The 19,603-nt window shown below is 40.4% G+C and overlaps 1 protein-coding gene across 2 annotated transcripts in view; it reads right to left on the bottom strand.

Annotated features, from left to right (window-relative positions):
• The window catches only part of DSCAM (DS cell adhesion molecule), a 471,653-nt gene that overhangs the window by 68,848 nt on the left and 383,202 nt on the right, over positions 1-19,603 (bottom strand). For both annotated transcript variants that reach the window (XM_069785097.1, XM_069785096.1), the window contains exons 19-20: positions 18,008-18,163; positions 9,325-9,458 (exon numbers count right to left, since the gene is read on the bottom strand). In XM_069785097.1, the coding sequence (XP_069641198.1) occupies positions 9,325-9,458; positions 18,008-18,163 (290 nt within the window). The remainder of the gene's footprint in view (positions 1-9,324; positions 9,459-18,007; positions 18,164-19,603) is intronic.

Raw genomic sequence — 19,603 nt, 5'->3', positions numbered from 1 at the left:
AACTATACCTCCACAATTTCAGACAGATGTTTATCCAGCTTGATTTTGAAGACACAATAAATGGAGATTCTGCAACTCCCTAGGCTGCAAGACCTATTCCATTGCTTAACCAATCTTACTATTAGAAAGCTTTCATGAAATCTAGCTTGAGTTTCCTGCTGCAGTTTAAGCCCATAGCTTCATTTCCAGTCTATTAGGAACATGGAGCATAGATTATTACCTTTATCTTTGCACCAGTCTTTAACCTACAAGAAGTTTTACTATTCCTTTCCCCACCAGTACCCTTATCCTTTTACAACTTAATAACCCTGATACTTTCAACATTGTCCAGAAATCACATTTTCTCTAACAGTTTCTCTAATAATATCTGCTGTTATCCTTCAGACTCTCTAACAATGGTCCATAGCCTTCTTGAATACAGTTTCCAAGCCTGTATTCAACAATCCCAGGGTATGGCATTGGGCTTTTCACAACAGGATTATAAAGGTAGCTAATGTTCATCTTGGGATGCACAATAACCTCAAAATCCTGTTCTGAAGAATCTAGCCAATTGCTCTCTACCCGGTACTTCTGCAGTTGGTTATTCATGGTACCCATTTTCTTGCACTTACCCATACTAAATTTTATCTAACTTTTTCCAGACCAATTTCCCAGTTCATCAAGATCTGTCTGAATTGTAGTTCTGTCTCCAGTGTACTTGCAATTCCTCCCAGCCTTCTATCTCCTGCAAATTTAATAGGCACTCTCGCTATTTCATTATCCAGGTCACTAATGGAACAACTGAACAAAAGTGGACTCAGGAGAGATACCTGTGCTGCTTCCTCCTGCCCACAACAATGAACCACTGGTTTCATAGCCTCCCACAGAACAGCAATCAGTTTTATATCTAGCCTGAGCTGTCTTAGTGAAACCGTGTGTGCCTAGCTAAGTTTCTCTCAATAAACATGCATCCTCTGGGCTTATCTCTGCTGCTAAATGAGAGAGAGCCAGTGACTGTGTTGAGCACTCCACCCCAATGATCCACACCACTTTTTAACTTGATCTCTAGCTCATTTTCGTACTACTCTAAATAGCTCTTTTTAAAACAAATCTGCTTTAGAGGTCCTAGTTCTAAGCAGCGTAGACAGACGTCAGTCAATGTCACATAATCTTGGGGCCAGGTGGTGCTCCTTGGCCCTTGTTTAATCAGCAGCACAGATGAGGCCTACAAAGAGCACTGAGTCTCATCAGTAATTAAAGTAAGTTTTTAGTTCTACAACATCAAAACACAAAGATCTCCATTTTTTTGCACAACACCATCACAGAATTGTTGACTCTGCTCTACCTCAGGCCTTCATTGCTCCTGGAAATGATGTTTTAGAGTCCCTTGGACTGACAAGTTATCCAGTAATGGGGGCTATGATAAGTTGTTTCTACCTGGAAGGAACCTGGGTTAATATGAAATCAATACTTTACTCTATTTATAGAGAATGAGCTTCAAGTTCTGCATCCCTGAACACAGTAGACAGATCACTAACGTGCCCTCTCGGCGAACTCCCTGAAGATGTGAAAGTCTGCCTGAGGTCATGAACTAGTACTTTTCTCCAGGACTGCTGACTTTTGCCTTGCCTCCGTTCACAGATGGACAGACTGTCAGAGCTGCAGATAACCACCAGTCCTGGACCAAAGTTTTCAGTAAGAGTCTGGATACCACTTTGGTCATATAAGAGCTTTTGTTCAGGTCTTGCTATTTTGGCTCATGTTTTGAAACATGGCATGTGTTTTTGACTCAGCATTATTGAAAGTAACTGTTGTAAACAGAAGCTGAGCACAAAACAGAATGCAGCTTCCATATAAAATTTTATCTTGCTCTTTTTTTTTTTTTTTCCCCTTAAATGCGGAAGTGAAATGTTAGAAAGTGCAAGATGGAAGTTCTGGAAAAAACAGAGGCAGCTCCCTGCCTTCCCACCTGCAGGAAAATCTTGCAAACCCATTTCCAGGAATCACACCTGGAAGACAGCCTGCTGCCTGGACTTCCACGTAGTCAAGGAGTCTGTAGCTTAGGAGCCACCAAGGTACACCACCTGCTTGCCCCTTTGCAGCTATTCACAGAGAGTCCATCAGCCTCCTGAGGCTCATGATCAGGGAAGCATGGTGACCACAGGAAGGTCAGAAGACAACCTTCTGCACTGCCAGGGGTTCTGCTGCTTCCTTTGGTGGCCCCAAGAAATCACCAGGTTTGTTCAGAGCATTTCAGTCAACTCACAGATTGTATGACACCATCTGGTCCCAAGTGCTTTGTCCCCCATGTGATACAGAAGGGAATGGGATGAATTCAAACCTGCTGAAATACACTGCAGCTGACACCAAGGACTTATTGTTAGACTATATTGATATACCTGTATGTGAGACTAGGTAGTGAGACAAGACTGGAGTTTTATGAAAAAATCAATATCAAATTTGTTTTAGTAGGGCTTTGCAAGGAGACCTTTAAAAATCGTATAAAACAGCACAACATCAGAATTAATTTATACTCTGTCACATCTCTGCTGAGATCTGCTCTATGACAAAAGTAAGATAGGCAAAAAATATAAAGTTGACAAAGCAATTAAAAGAATGAATGTACTATGTTTGGGAACTGGTAAAGCTGTGAAATAACTATGAAGAAACTGTAAAGAGTACATGTGGTATTTTAAAAAAGACATATTTTAAATACCATGCAAAATAAGTTTTTAAAATAACCCCAAATTACACACCAGTTTTGTGCTATATAAAGAACAAGCATTAATAAACATAAATATCATAATGCTGTAAAAAGTACTGTATAGACATAGTGATAAATACTGGTTGTAGTACACAAAGCAATGAACATATATTCTAAATTCAACCTTACAGATTCTGCTGACTCTAAATAAGCTTCCATTCAACAGTAACTTTATCTATTTAGCCAACTTCTGCCAGCTACCTCTCTCCTCCTTTTAAAGAGACTTTCAGCACCCCTTTATTCACTGAAGCCTCTACAGTGTGTAACAACAAATCACTTCTGGATTATAACTGCTTTTGCTCTATTTTTCATGCCTTTTATTCAAGTCTTTAAACTGGAGGGGAACCGGGGGTCAGAAAGTATGATGCAAAGCTGCCTCACATTGAGTTAGAATTTGGACAGCTCTTATGCAAAATCAAGACAAGATTTGTGTATGCCTGAAAGAATTGTGTGGAAAATACCCAGCTGCTGGGAATTTATGTCAGCTAATTCTGGTTCTTTAAGGATCTAGTTTAATATAATTGTATATACTTTCATATCATCTAGTTTAAGATGGGTATCATCCGGTTTAAGACAACCACGTATACTTTGTCTAGAGTAAACAAAGAGAAGGGAAGATTTTGGAAGAAGATTCATCCAGCTTCTCTCAGACATCTAGCTTCTCTTCTTTAATGAAAAGAAAGTCTTGATGACCCCAGAATCAGCACAGGTATCTCTCCTTGAGATGTCTGAAGTCAGGTGAACTGAATCCCACCTTGAGTCTACAAGTAACAGAGACAGAGCAGAGCAGAGCAGACCAGAGTCTCTTCTTTCACAGGGCATCCCCCAGAGTCTCCGGTGTATGTTTTTGATAGGATATCAGTAATACATTTCAAAGAATATCCTCCAGGTGTTTTCTGGAAGATTCTGCAAATGTTTGTATTGGGGAATGTATCCCCAACATTATACTTCATAAGAAACCAAGATATTTGGCCTAAGTGTTTACCACCAGGACCTTTTGAAAACTATGTGACCAGAGTTGGGAGGCTGCAGTCTATGCATTTGTGGAAGGAAACCTAGAGAAAGAGTCTGATTCATGCCACTTTTTCTACTGAACAGAAAAAACCCCACTGTAATACACCCTCAATGGGGAATCTGACTATTTTTCCCTCAATATGGCCCTCTACAAATTGACAGGAAAAGGTGCATAGAGATGTGAGAAACAGATGAATGGTCTAGTCGCTACTGCTGCTGCTGCTGCTGCTGGTTATCCTATCACAGGACTGAACAGACAGAATATATATTGGAAGAGTGTCACGTGCAGACATCATTTGCTTGTTGTTTAATTTGACAGCATGTTAAACCATGTAATTTTTTTTCCCTCTTAGTGGGTTTAAACCAAAAGAAAAAATGAAACAAATAAAGTCTAACAGGCTTAAGAGGATGTTTCTCACAGAAGAATAAGTATACCAAAAAGATCAGTAACTCTCTGCCCCAAACAGTGCCAGATGTTGGTCAGTTTCCAATATCAATTACATTTTCAAGCAAATTGACTTGGGTTTTGGCCAAATATGAGATTGCTTCCTTCTTCTCCATCATTACTTCACATCTGTTCATCTCCCCCATCTTGCAAACCCAACTGTTTCACAGAAATATTTCTACACCAAGATGAATCTTTGCTGGGCTTTCAGCTTTTGGGTCTTTCTAAATCCTTTGGAGAAGTCCAGAATTGTAGATTACAGTTTTCAAAGCTGTTGTGGTTTAACCCCAGACAGAAACTAAGCACCACGCAGCCGCTCACTCACTCCCCTCCACCCAGTGGGATGGGGGAGAAAATCAGGAAAAGAAGTAAAACTCCTGGGTTGAGATAAGAACGGTTTAATAGAACAGAAAAGAAGAAACTAATAATGATAATGATAACACTAATAAAATGACAACAGCAATAATAATAAAAGGACTGGAATGTACAAATGATGCAGAGTGCAATTGCTCACCACCCGCCGATCGACACCCAGCTAGTCCCTGAGCGGCGATCCCCCGCCCCCACTCCCCCCCAGTTCCTGTACTAGATGGGATGTCCCATGGTATGGAATACCCTGTTGGCCAGTTTGGGTCAGGTGCTCTGGCTGTGTCCTGTGCCAACTTCTTGTGCCCCTCCAGCTTTCTCGCTGGCTGGGCATGAGAAGCTGAAAAATCCTTGACTATAGTCTAAACACTACTTAGCAACAACTGAAAACATCAGTGTTATCAACATTCTTCCCATACTGAACTCAAAACATAGCACTGTACCAGCTACTAGGAAGACAGTTAACTCTATCCCAGCTGAAACCAGGACAAAAGATTATTTCACATCTTAATATGAGTGGAACGAAGACAAGAACCAACTGAAAATGTCCTGACAAGGAAAATCACTAAGGAGAGCGGTCTCCATTTGTTATCCTTTTATAGTGCAGTTCTACTTACATGACTCCTTTCCATTAATCTCCAGGCATTCCATGGAGAAAGCAGAAGACTGATGCACAATTTAATGACCTGCTTTGTTGGAAACAGCAGGATAAGCCTGTTTAATATGTTTGCTCCTATTAGTGAATGACTGACCAGCGGATCACCCCCAACAAAGCTCCAAAAGCAACAACAACAATAATGGCTGCACTTGTTAAATCAACGAAGCAAAATAGATTTTAATATGTGTATTTCTGGTTGAGCGATGCCGTACTGTTTGTTGACACCCAAATGATATAGTTGGTCTATATGTCTTCAGCTCTTAACCTCTCTCTGCTTTCTCTGTTGGTTCTAATGCTTTCTCAGCCCTTCCTGCACCAGTATATCCTGCTTCTTAACCTTCGTTCTCCTGCCTTCTTTCTGTGTTGCTTTTTACCTGTTCTGAGAGTACAGTTTCCCAGGCTGGCTAGCCATTGCATACTTTGTGACACAATGACCTTTTCCAGGCACTTCGTGCCATCTAAATTTTATTTACTCTAATCCCATTGATTTCTCCTTATGTAGTGTACTAACCTGAATACAACCAGAGGTTGGTGGAGTTTTTTTCAGAAATCACCTAAATCTAATTTTCTCTTGCCCTTTTAAAAACCCTGGCAAAACATATCTACAACCCAAGGCAGCAGGTGCTGGAACAGCCATCTAAAGCAGCTCCCCCCACAGCCAAGTAGGAGCTGAACCACCCTGGCTTCTTTGCTAGGCTTCAAACCATGTGCAATATCTATGGCACCATTGGGAAAACCTACACTCACAGGATGGGATGGCAGCCTGTGCTGCAGCTGATAGTACTGCCTGTTGCTTCCCTGAGACCTGGGCAGAATGAGCGTGATGAGCATCCTGCTGGTACGCTGGGGATAAGCACACTTAGAAGGAAGCTGGCCAACATGGGACCATTTCAGGCGGTCTTGAGAAACCAGCTCCTACAAGGAGTCAAGTGGGGTCAAGAACTGTGGGAATGTGGGCTGCGAGTTAGCACAGAGGATAATTATTTTAACTTAAATTCTGGTGTGTTTTGTTTCTTATATTTGAAGAATGACGGACCCATTAAGTCTCATTTCTGTATTTTCTTCTATATTTGCAGAACAAAAGAGAGAAAGTTCTGCTTAATAAAGCCTATACAATAATAGAGGCAAAACAATTAAACAGTACATTGGATCCTTGTTTGCACTTTATCTTAGCTAGAGAATAGATTGCAGTGGAGAATAATGTTTATTTTTCACACATTAATGATATTCGTGGCTTGAAACCTCCCAGGCAAATACTGTCCTTAGGACTCAAAATATTTAAAAAGGAAATGTCTGCATCCTTCTGTACAGGGGAAGCAGAAGTTGTAACAGCTTTTGCCCTTGCAAAGCAAATTGAACTGTGCAAGAGGCAGCAAATCTTCATCTTATAATATCTCAGGGTCATATGGGGGTTGCACTTTGTAATAAAAATGTGTACAATATGACCAACAGTGTTAATTAGTTTTCCTGTTGGTGACTTAAACACCGAAGCAGTGTTCTTGTGTAAAGGACTGTCTTGTTAGACTGCCTAAAGAGTACTGTATTGACTTGTTCTCAGCAAACACATACTGCTTGTAAAACACAATCTGTAAAGAATATAGCCTTCCCATAAGTTTACCTTTACCACTGTCCTTTTCTCTTTCTCCTCACTGATGCTTAAAAACTGAGTTTGCCTTTCTGCTTAAATAGCAGACTTTTAGCAAAGTTATTTTGCAACCAGGGCTTTGGTTGAAGGAAGAAGTCTGTTCAGGAAGTTTTCATGGCTCTATACCTCCATCTACAGCACTTGTTACTTATGGTGGTAGAAGAGATGACAAAGACACAGGTCTTCTATTTATTCCCCTCCACACCCTAATTTAAGACCTCTTTCTCTGTCAACTACTTGTCTCTGCCAATAGGGAATCATCCAAGAACTTCCTTGGGAGATACAGACCATGTCTGCCCAGGAGTGTTAGCATTCAAGCACCTCTGCAGCAGGCTTGTTTCACTGCAAAGCTAGCTCTGAATAAAATAACTTTTTATTTTCCAGTCTTTTAAGAATAAAAGATAGGAAACCATTTTGTTAGAAATAAAGTTGGGGGAGTGTGTCCTATATTAAATGTGTCCTGAGGTCTTAACACTTATTTAAAGATGTCCAACTTGGCTTCTGGAAACTGCCCACTGAGTGTGATCACTGCCTCACTCGCCACACAGGACTGATACAGAAGACCTGCTCTGTAAGCCACAACTCATGCTGATCTGCAAAACACTAGTGAGAAGTGGTACAGGGACTGTCCTCACAGATATATTGTGCATATATATATAGGTATGTGTATGTATGTATATATATGTATATGTACACACACACATACAGACCTTCATGCATGCAGGTAACAAGATGACTATACATGTACACATCAACAATTAACAGAAAACACAAATACCTCCAAGTGCCTCTACCTTGGGCTAAGGTATGCAGTGATACCACCCCATCATGCCATAATGAACACCACCAAAATATAGTAGTAAAATTCAGTACAGGCCAAGACTAGCAAAAAAAGTAACTATTCTTGTCATGGTCCATCACTGAGGTACTCCGAAAGGTAACCATGCAATAAGCAGTCTTAAAAAAAAATTTTGTATATGAGACAACTGCATATTAGAGAAAAAAAAATTTAGCTGAGGATTTTATTTTCCTGGTAATGTAAGCATACAAAAAGTTGTTGCTAGCAAAGCCTGAGGAAGAAACACTGCAGCTTTGTGCATGGTAAGCAACTAGCAAGAGCCAGCAGCACCACCTGGTGTTCCCTCCAACCGCCCAGAGAAGCGCATGGTCCCCACTGGGACCAGAGCCCTAACAGCAAGGTCCAGTTCTGTAAATTCCGACCTCTTTAACGCACTGTGTGCCGTAGAAACGTATGAGCCATGATGGAAAAATCCCTGGCTAGTTTACATTTAAACGGTATGCTCAAGATAGTTTGGTTTGCATGGCTGCAGTTATTAAATTAATGGAGATAGTAGTCCCCAAACATAAATGAAGCAAAGATCTCCAACCTTTAGCTTTGGATGTGACTAATAAATCCTGCTTATAGTAGGACATATCAGTTTAAGCATAGCAATCAATGGGCATGTGTGTTTTGCCCTGTATCCTCTTGAGTATCTGCAGAATTAGTTCACTTGCTGGAAGAGTGGGTTGGGTGAGGCTGTGTCTGCCTGAAGGGTCCCATTCAGACGTACCCTCAGGCCTTCCTCGCTCTCAGCCAGCTTTGAAAACAAGCCTGAGGCACTTTTGGAAATGTCCCTGTCAAACTCCTCCTACTTCTGGAACAATATTTTCCTTGTCTGTTATACTAAGATTGCATTTTGGAACTTGCAATGCTACCTTTGATGGGAAGTCCTGCCTAAAAACTAAATCAAAACCTTAGATAAAAAATAAATAAACACTTTTTTCAATGTAAATTAAAATAAATATGCATGGGTATTTACAAAGAGCAACTGGCCCCTGTGTTTAAAGATAGCTGGATTCCTTTGTGACTCAGAAAGGGAGAAAGGTACCTGCTATTAAATTCAATTTTTCTCTTGTCACTTTCTCAGCAAGTAATAGCATGTAGACCTAGAGTGGGCAAATACTCCAGGCATAAATAAGCTTATTCACAAGCAAATATGTTTGTTCATAAGTCATTATGTTCTTTCACACATGAATACTCAAGTCAAAAAGGCCGGGACTTCTTAGATGAAAACACATCTAAGTATGGGTGTATAAATACATGCCTCCAGCTATAACAGGGCTCTTGCTGGTCCTCTAAAAGGTAACTGAGTACATTCTAAATAAAAAAACCTTAAAGGATACTCAACTTCAGCTGTGAGTTTTGAAATGATTTGTAAGTCAGCACTCTGCAATAGGTTTTAAACAGTGAAAAAGTTTGATAGGTGGGAAAAACCAAAACCAGCTCTCAGCCACCCCTGTAGCCCTGGGTTCCCCCTTCACGCTTGCTTAGGGGGAACAAATGGCAGGAAAGGAAGTGGCAATGAGAACATCAAGCACCGAGTATCTGCAAACACACCGTTTCAGCCCCACAAGTCAGTGCTGCCCGTCTGTGGTCGCCCTGTGGGACTTACCGTGGGGTAGGGGTGCGAGCAGAAGACAGTGTATTTCCGAATGATGCCGTTCAGCTTGAGGGGAGGGAGCCAGGAGACGAAGACGGTGGAGGCTGAAGCCGCAGCTGCTTTAACACCGGCAGGAGGACCTGGAACTGGAAAACCAAGATGTGTTAGGGTGGCCCAAAGCAGGCACTCAGCCGTCCTAGTGTAACGGAGGAGTAAAAAGGAAAAGGGGAGTGTGCTGCTTTGGTAACCGTGCCCCTGTGGACCGAGAGGGACACCCTGTGTTAGGAAGCAGCCTCCATGCTGCCCACACCAGGGGAGAGGGTTTGGAGGGTTGTGCCCCCATCCCTAAGAGGGCAGAGGCTCTGCTTCAGAGGCCCCTGAGGCAGAAGCTGCCACTGCTGGTTAAACTTTTGTGAAGTATCACCCCCAGCCTGCATGCATGAAGGTAGGTTGGCTGTGGCCAACGAAATTGCCAAATGACGTGTTATTATAAATTGTCAATTTTGAACATATAACTCATGCCAAACTATTATTCGCTGTATAAATAATACACATGTGAACAGTTTAGTGGACATACACAGTAGAGCTGTGAATTTAATGAAGTGGAGAGCAAATGAGCTGTAGGGTGCAGTTAGCGCTGCCTGACGTGACCCAGGTCTAGCTAGTGGCGTGATGTGTGAGCAGACCTATGACCACAGAGTATCCTCATCCCCAGCTTTGCTCGCAACAGCTCAGACCTCTATCTGGCGCTGCAGTATGTGAACACATATCTATTTCTCTAATTACAGCAGCTATCTATATAAGCCATCAAAAACTGTCACAGAGAAAGAGAAAAAAAAACCCGCTCCTCTAAAACCACATGGAAGAAACTTCAGCCAGGAAATGCTAAAATCTTGGTACATAATCTGTCTTAACTGTATCTCTTCACATGCTCGCATTTTGAGAAAGGCTTTAATTTCATGAGCGTATGTTATTTTTCACACACGTTACACTGTACAATGTTCTCCAACTTTGGAAACACTTTTATACTAATGTGAAAAAACTCCTGCATGCTAGAATATCACATTACACATAAGCTTGTACTTAAACAATATAGCAAGGACTACATTTAACACCAGAATAAATTGTTTTAGAATTTCCTAAAAAACTCACCTTTTGTCAACAGGAAAATATTTTAGAATATTTTAAAAATTATCAAAATAAATAATTGGAAATCTATTTTAATACTGCGTGTGGTGAATATTCACATTAAAGTATTAAAATAGATACAATGTATTGGAAATGACTGTATATGGTATTAAAGACAAAATGAAACATTTTGATGGACTCTGTTCTCTACAGAACTTTAGGTTCATGAGGAATCTAATATTTTTGTCTAATTTCAAGTAAAACAACCAAAATGTTAGAATTTCCAGCATTGCAATGCTTGATCATCTTTCTTTACTTTCACAGGAAACAGTTATTGTGCAATACAGATGGAAAAACGCTTGTCCAGCAAGCTGATCTTTCTAGATGGATCCTTAACCTTTGTTCTACCTCATGTAAGTAAGTAGATATTATGGTGGTACAAAACTTGTCCTATAATGAGAAGCCAGACAGCCTGGGGTCTAAATTTGCTTAGCTTTGTGGCTAGCTACTTCAGATTGGGAAAAGCATATAAGGAGAACTTCAATTTTATATCTGTACAGGTACTACTGGAAGATGTAAGAAAACTGACAGATAGGCACCACTCAGTGCAACATTTCTGAATATGCATTTTCTATTTATAGTGCGTTGAGAAAGCTAATAAGGCAACACGTGACAATGTCATGATTATAACTGCAAGCAAACCCAGCCCCTCACTGCAAAGGGGCTAATTCAGTTAGCAGTTCTATCCAATGAAGAGTAAATATTGATGCTTGACAGCATTCAACTTGTTATTTATACCCAGCTCATTAGAAATGCTATTTGCTCCCGCTGCTGAAGAGTGAAAGCTAGCTCTCCAGGGTAATTACTTAATCCACAGGAGGATTCCTTTACGGTTAGTAATGTTTTCTGGAAATCACTGCAAATAGATGTATGAGGTTAAAGTAATTTATTGTTAAATTAGGGTGTGATCTATAGGGATAGGTTCTGACAATAATTGGTTGTGGCTGTCAACTGTTGAGGGATTAACTCAGAATTCATCTAGCATTTTCCAGTCAATGGACATATGTGGAAAACATCACTTGTCATTGCACTGCTGTATTACTGTCGGGTATACAGACCAGCAGAAAGAGGGACTAGAAAGAAAGTCAGGAAGCCATATAGTCAAATTTCAGAAGCTTTTCTAATCCAAGGACCCCTCCACCTTGTTGCAGAGGAGCTGGAATCAGGCAACAGTTTCTGCAGTGGTGCCAAAATTACTCTGAATGTTCATTTATTACTCCTCTTCTTGCTACATTGTCTTTGTTTGCTGGGCTGTGCATGTGGAAATGACTGTGTGTGGGGAAGTGTTTACATTTCCTTAGCAAGAATTCTGCAGACTGTCATCTGATGCCTTACAGACCACCACTGTCCTCTGTCCAGAGGGTAAAGTCATTGTTCAAACTCATCCCCTGGACCTAAACAAGATTATTATGAGTTAGCTCAGCATTAACTGAAACATTTGTTACTAACCATGGGTTCCTCGAGTATCTGAAGAAGTTTTGGTGGGGGAATATAGTGCCTGCCTTTTCTTGGAGAGGAAAGACCCCAGTCTTCTCTGCTAACTTAAGGTATTTTCTCTCATTGCCTTTGCATCCCATAGCCTTACTAGCTGCAGTTATTGTAAGGCAGTGGTATCAGGAGACCTGGGCTGTCTTATTGAATTCTCCATGGATCTTTATTTAGCACACTAATTCCCACAGATCCCAGCAAAGCTAAGCTAAATGTGCACAATACCATAGTTTCTTTTTTCCATGGTCACCAGGGATAAAATAATGGTAAGAAGCCAGAAGACAACCAGGGCTGAGCACAGAGAAGCCAAAGACTGCTTCTAGCCAACTTTGCAACATTCCAGGGAGCAGATTTGGCAAATTTAAGATTAAAGATGGCCTCATTCTCCGGCTAGCAAGGCTTTGAAAGACACGGAAATAGCATGCTGCTTTCATGCGCAGGAGAACACTTTGTATTCTTGACAGTGCAAATGAAATGCTAACACAGAGAAGGCAATTATACTGATACAACTAGTCCAGGAAACAGCATTTAGATGTGCCAGATAAGGGGGAGGAGCTCCAGGAACTTTCTCATTCCCCTTTTCATAAACAGAGAGATTATCACCATTTTTCTTCACGGTACTGAACAGCAGGGAGGCAAATGCACAGAGCGTGGTGCGTTTAAGAGCAGTATCATCAATATATCAGAAAACTGAAGTCTGCTTTGTAACACGTTTTTAATTCTGCACTACATAGGATTATCCTTTTGACTGTTATATTTATAAAAAATGAAACAAAATAAACTCCTGACTGCTGCTGGTAGTGCCTTCGTTCTTGTAGAGATCCCACCTACAATTTAGACCTATGCTAGCCAAAATACATTCACATGTGCTGTCCACTCCTCATTCACTCTGAACTGGCCTCCTATTAATCACACCATTTCTGTCAAATCCTGTCAGTTTCACAAGGGGAATATTTATTATTCTGTACGGTTTTTTGTTAGTCAAAAAGATAAAACTGGAGATCTCTGACAATAGAAAAAAAATGCATTAAGTGGTCATTAAGGGCAGTTTTCCATCATAGCACCCAGGTGATAAACTGCACAGCCATCCTCACCTGCTGAATGAGCCCAAGCAGAGCTCTGCTCCAAAGAGTACTGAACGTGTGCTTGATTGGTTTTATGCTTATTAGTTTTAGAATAAATATAAAGCTTTGTCAGATGGTATCTGTACATCCCTGTCTCCCATGCCAATCACCAGAAAGCTTGGTGTCCAGAGAGAAGGGAGAGGAGGAAAATCTCTCTGGATTCAGGCAGAGTCTTAAACTGACGCTGACAAAGGGGTTTAGTGTTATTCCTCCTTCCTCCCCGCAGCTAGTCCCTGCTGCTCCCTTGCTGCAGCTTTCCCCTTCTTCCGAACGCCGACCTCCCTGGCAGAGGAGAGCTGGAAAGACAGCACTGCTGCGCCACGCAAAGTCTTCTGTGCTATACAAACAGCTGTCTGGGTATAACAACGCTTTTTCTCAAAAGAAACTGATATGAGAGAGAAACATGCGTTGTCCTGCCTCACGGAAACCCCAGAAACAACCTCTGCCAGACACTCAGTAAAAAGCAGCCGTGCCAGGCCAAACTGCCAATTGCAGGCAGCTTTCCCTGGGAGGGGGCTCTGGGGGCTCTGTCCTCTGCTGGCCAGTTCTGCCCAAGGTCAGAGGTGCTGCTGCCGGCCGAGGTGCTGTGTCATGTGTCAGGCTTGTACGGGGAGCAAATTAATTGTCTCAGCTACGGTTTTCTCATATCGCATTTGCAGCGCAGAACCAGAGAGGGAATTTGTTGCCCCCCCATTGCTACAAAATGGAGTAGCTTTTGACACTGTCCTTTGAACACAGCAAGGAAGGCAATTTGAAGAACTACTTTAATTTTTAATGATTTAGTAAATTAAGTCCTCAGGTGAAGAGTACAAGCAGCTTATTAGAAACTGTAAAGTGGAAAGGGTAGGGGACAAAACCACAATGAATTCTTAAAAATTGGACATTTCTGCTTGACTTATTTTTCTGCCACAAGGAACTTCAAGAAGAGCAGTTTCTTCTTCTGAAGGCTAATGGGAGAAAAAAAAGATAGACAAAACTCATAAATACGATCACATTGAAAGGAGAGCTCATTTCCTATTATTTGCTAGAGCTGTTCCCGTTTCCTAAGCTAATCAGCAGCAGTGTCTGACCTCTGGTGTCTAAAATCAGTATCAAACATTACAAGAAATCAAAGCCTCAACTCATTTCATCCAGGCTGACTACTTCAGTCCCTGGCTTACTCTTATTTTGCCACATGGGAGATTTCAAGCCTGCTAAAGAAATTTTGGCCTGATGACTCTAGCTGAACACCAACAGAGAAGTCACAGGAGGCCACGATCTGCCTTTCAACAGCAGCAGTGGAACATGCTGCACCATTGATTTTACAAAGAAAAGTTTCCCCTCATGTAAAAGAAATGAAAAAAGAAAAAGGAGTTAATGGTGTGATATGGCCTCATAGTAACAACGATGTGGAGGGCTTGGCAGTCACTTAAAAATATCTCAGATTTACAGATTTTATTAGAGGAGGGTGGAATAAGTCGTGTCATAATTTTAGCCAGAGAAGGTCTGGGAGCACAGATATAAGGTTTCCAGATCTAAACTCTGTTAAGATTGCAATTATTTTTATCTCACATGCCAAAAGAGTGTTCAAACTAACTTTAGGGCAGGATCTTTTAGGTGCACTGCAATTAGTCCCACTGAATAATCCTCTACAGGAGACTTTTCCTTAGAAAATTACAGAAGAAATGTCTGTTCTTCTGAGGAATGAGGCACCTGTTCGATGCATTTATTTTGGCAATGTGAATACTCTTTTCCCATTTAACTTCCACAGCCTTTAGGATGTTTAGACCCAGAACTTTGGGTTTGGCTTATGTTTAACTGCAGGCCTTTATATATTTCACTCTAAACCTCTACTACCCTTAATAAAAAGTTGTGAAGCTGAAGCAAAACATGAAATCATTGTATTTTCTGGAACACCTTTCAGTTTAGCTTTCTGGACAAAAGATTTAATGAGTGGAACCACTGTGAGGCATCAGAAAACCTCTGAAAAGGTTAGTCATGCTGCCTTGGAGTGAATTATTGCTCAGCTGCCAGGAGAATTAAAGATGAGAGATGAGCCTTTGCACAGCAGCCAAGCAAGGTCTGAGTATATGTGTTTCCCACATCTCAGGGCCTGTCTGTTCTCAGAAAGAGAGAGAGCAAAGAGCCACCAAGAATTACAGAGAAGCAAACTAGGAAAAGGTGAGTTAAGGGGGAAAAAAAAGAAGAAAAAAAAAAAGAGGAAAAAAAAAGAAAACATTTGGGGCTTCCAGTGTTTCAGAACTGTTGCAAACTGGAGACAGGTTACAGGAGATGGATGGGGGTATGTGTCAGGGGAAGGAGTAATGGGCACAGTAACACTTCACATAGGAAATACTGTTATAAAGCAGCAAGTTATCCATCAATCTCCCTGGCCAGCAGGGTGGAAGGAACTACTCAACCCACTTTGCAGCAAAAGAGATTGCATTATGGGGGATCCTTAACTGGTACGGGATACTTAGGGAGGCTATGGGGTCCTCATCACTGCAAACTGCAGAAAAGGTTAGTAAACATCAGCAATGGCTGAGAGGTATCTGATCCTCTTTAGAGCAGGGGAATGGTCTTGGTGAGGAGTCAGCAACCTTTCAGGAGCAGTACCTCATGTTTTTATTGTCCCCAGTGAGGGACAGAGGTACTGCTGGCACCACTTCTGCCATTTGATCAATTCCAAAAGCTGAAGGAACCTCACACAGAGACAAAATGTTATCTGCACCCCGGTAAGTTTTGATAGCTTGCAGCTCCCATCAATTTTTTAACTCAACAGAAACCAGTGCCTGGCATTCCCAAACAGCCATTATGACTTCTCTGGCATATGCACCATGAAGTGCTGACCCAGAGCCAGGGGCTGTCTCTACAGGTTGGCTTTTCAGGGATTTCTGGAAGAATGCTCCTTATTGTTTCCCAACATTGGACTGGCTGGCCAATTTGGCACATAAGGCAGCAGACTGCAATGTTGCTCAAAGACATAAGACCAGCAAGCACATTCTTGCTGGGGTGCACATTCTTCCTCAGGGGTCCTCTGACATGAACTATATCTCCCCAAGACCACCCTGTCCCTGGGCTCCTGGAGCAGTGTGGGACAATCCCCCTGTCTGCTGGTGGCTTAAGTCCCAGTCCCAAGGTTCTGGGGGTGAAAGCCTTTGCGTTCAGAGAGTATTCAGGGAAAAGTTGCCATGCTGGTATCCACTTGACAAAAAGTAACTTGAAAATGCAGCAGGTAATCTTACAGTTCTCTTATTTTTTTGATTTTTCTTTGAAATAAAGCCACCTACCTCCAAGCATGGGATGTCTCAAGAGCATCTGACTCAGGACTTAGGTGGTCCAAAGTAATTGTTAAAGAACTTTAGGGTGGGATCAGAATGACCTAATGTTCAGTGTTTAAGACACAGAAGTCTATAGCTGAGCAAATTGTCCTTGACAGTTTCAGACTAGGTGCGGTACCCTAAGACAGTTTTAAGCAGAGTCAGTACTGCAAGGTGATGCAGGATCTCAAGCAAGATCTGTATCTAGCAAGATCTGTATCTAGCAAGACCAGGAAGTAGACCTACATTAAGCAACTTTGCTATATGCCTAAATCTCCTCACATTTCTCAGGTATAAGACATTCACTTACTTTTTTTGCTGTTACTTCAACTTTGATCAAAGTAATGGAAAGTATTAAGCATAAGAAAATAGAACAAGCAACAAATAACTCATTTGATAATGTAAGAGAAAATTTTAGAAGTCCAATTTTCATTTATACTACATCCCCTGGATGCAACTACAGTTGGGGCCAGGTGACCTTACAAGGTATGTAAATTTTAGAATGAGTCCCTTAATATTTTATTGGAAAAAATCAATAACATTTATCAGGTCTTTTTTTTATTGGCAAAAAAAGGCCAAACATTCATCAAGTCAGTTAATCTACTGAACCTACTCTCTTGGCACTTCTGTAAATCTCATTACAAATAAAAAAATTGACAAATATATTCATATATACATGAATGACCAGTAAACTGGATAAGTAATAAAGAAAAATCCATCCACTAATTTCCTTGAAAAAACACTGCATAACTCACAGAAGAATTTACCCATCAAATATTCAAGTAACTTCATTGCTAGGACTGTGTGCATTTTTATTTCTGCCAAAAAATTCTTGATCCAGATTTTCAAAAGTGTTTAGGGATCTAAAGATGTATTTGTACATTTCATGGGGTTTTCAGGGCATTAAACAGGTTAGGGTCAAATCTCCCCCTGGATTTGAAATTCTAGTCCTTGAGAAATAGATCAGTATGTGGCATCCTACTGAGGCAACCTGAAGTGATTTCCATAGTTAAAGTTACAATAAAGTGATTATGAAATTTCATGTCTGTGTGTGATTAAAAGTTTCTTAAACTTTCAGCATTAGAACTTAAATTTTCTGTGCTTTGGTCTATGAACAAAGGCAAGAGATTTTTGTTCTTCATTTTGCTTTTGAGGGAAGAGGTTTTTGGATTATTTTTTTTTTTTAATATACTGAAAAAAATCTTTTTAGAAGCATATATGTTATATGAGATCATCCCAGAATAGCCTCTCCTCCTTTCCCCATTATCAATCACTTGGAAAGAATTAACTCAAACCCTCTCAAAATTCTCAAATAAGATCCTGAAGTATTTGGGAGGGGGAAAAAAAAAAAGACAAACTTGCTCAAGATCATTAGTGTTATCTACAAATTTCTGACTCACCTGAACTGGAGTCTTGGAAACAGTCAGATTGTTTTCAAATCTGTGGGTGCGTACTCTTCTTCATGTGCTCCTAACTCAAGACCTCCAGATAGAAATCTCACTCTGCATGTTTGTGTACAATATTTGCACTATTTTGAAAGCCTGAGACATACAAACATTTTGTGCAAGTGGGAATGGAAAATGTTTTACTCCTTACCATCTTCTTTAGTGCGGGTGAAAATTTGTTCACTTCTCACTCCATCTCCAGCTCGTGTAAAAGCCAACACCTGAATGCTGTAGTTGGTGTATTTTTCCAGGCCATCAAGCTCTAGTGACGGCTGTGTAGTGGTGACATTCTTTATTTCTCCTAGCTCTATAGAATAAAAAGGAAATTGAGTTATTGCCAAGTTCAGTCTTCTCCCAGCTATTGATATCTACTGTGGAAAACTTAGGGATTAAAGAGTGTTCCAGAGAAGTAATGCTTCATTACTATAAAACAGCAATGACTTATAATAAATTAAAATAAATTCCTTTGTGTCTTGACTTCTTACTATTCAAAGCAGACCCAGGTTTCATTTTCAAACTTTTTTTTTTTTTTTGCAATTTTTTTAAATACCTGGAAAAGAATTGAAAATTTCTACAAGTAATAAGATTTTTCATAAAGAATAGATAACAAGAAGAGATTATTGCAAAACATCCCCTAAAGCAAAAATAAGAAGGTCAGTTATCTTCATAAAGATTTTCTGGTTTTGAGAAAGACCATTTCTCATAAGGAAAAACAAGAAAAAGTCCTCTTTATTTTAAAGTATGTAGCAAGTGCTGCTGCAAAGCACTTGATGGCAGTAATACCAGCTAACAATAGAGTTAAATGCAGTAAAATCAGATTTACTGGCAGAAAGATGATGCACTTCGTATGAATCTTTTTTTGCAGCAAGCTAAGAAGTACAACCCATACAGCAAAAAAGTTTTAAACACATTTAGGGCAGAAAATGAAGTTGAAGAAATGAAGAAATTCCAATTTTAAGCACTGCATGAACATCACCTTTTTTCATCATGTTTTAGGACGTCACATAGGCACTTAGATGTGCAGTGATAGTATTCACATAGGATGTGATCCAAAGGCTACAGGCGTCACTGAAATCATTTAATTTTATGTCCATCATGTCTACATTTTTATGTATGCTTCTCATACATTTTTATCTTTATTTTTAAATGTACAAAGGAATTGGTGTTTTATTTCCAGATATTTTTGACTCTAACATTACCAGCAGGAACAATGGCTCTCCGGGCTACATCTCCACTCCTAGTTCCCTTTGCCACACTAAGAGGCCAGGATTTGCAAGACAGTTGCGTATTAGAGTGAACTATGATCCTGATGGATGAAAGCGAAAGAAGGGAGACAGCTCATCATTCTAGAGCTGTGAAAATTCAGCAGGGCAAATAGGAATAAAGGCATGTGCATCTCGAACGTACTACTATTTAATTTACAAGAAAGGACCATACCTAGAATTATCATCACGTGACAAATTGCAGATTAGTAAGGTATCTAATTTCTCCTTTGATCATTTCACTCATTCTCTGCTCAGGAGGCTATTTCCCTAGGAATTATGCTAAGAGTACAAACCATAAGCACAACGGAAGAGGCTGGCATGAAAATAACAAGCTTTTTCCAAAAATGTTTCTTTCTTTTGCTCTCAGCTACGAAGATGAAATGCATTCTGCCAAAAAATAAGCAATAACCTCTCAAGTAGGCAACTAGCTAAGCAAACAGATAACCAACCAAACTAAAATAAAATACAGGTTTGGGCAGGTA

This window comes from Haliaeetus albicilla, chromosome 6 (genome assembly GCF_947461875.1).
Source record: "Haliaeetus albicilla chromosome 6, bHalAlb1.1, whole genome shotgun sequence".
NCBI lineage: Eukaryota > Metazoa > Chordata > Aves > Accipitriformes > Accipitridae > Haliaeetus > Haliaeetus albicilla.
Note: the sequence above shows the minus strand (reverse complement) of the source record. Positions and strands in the feature narration are given on the sequence as shown.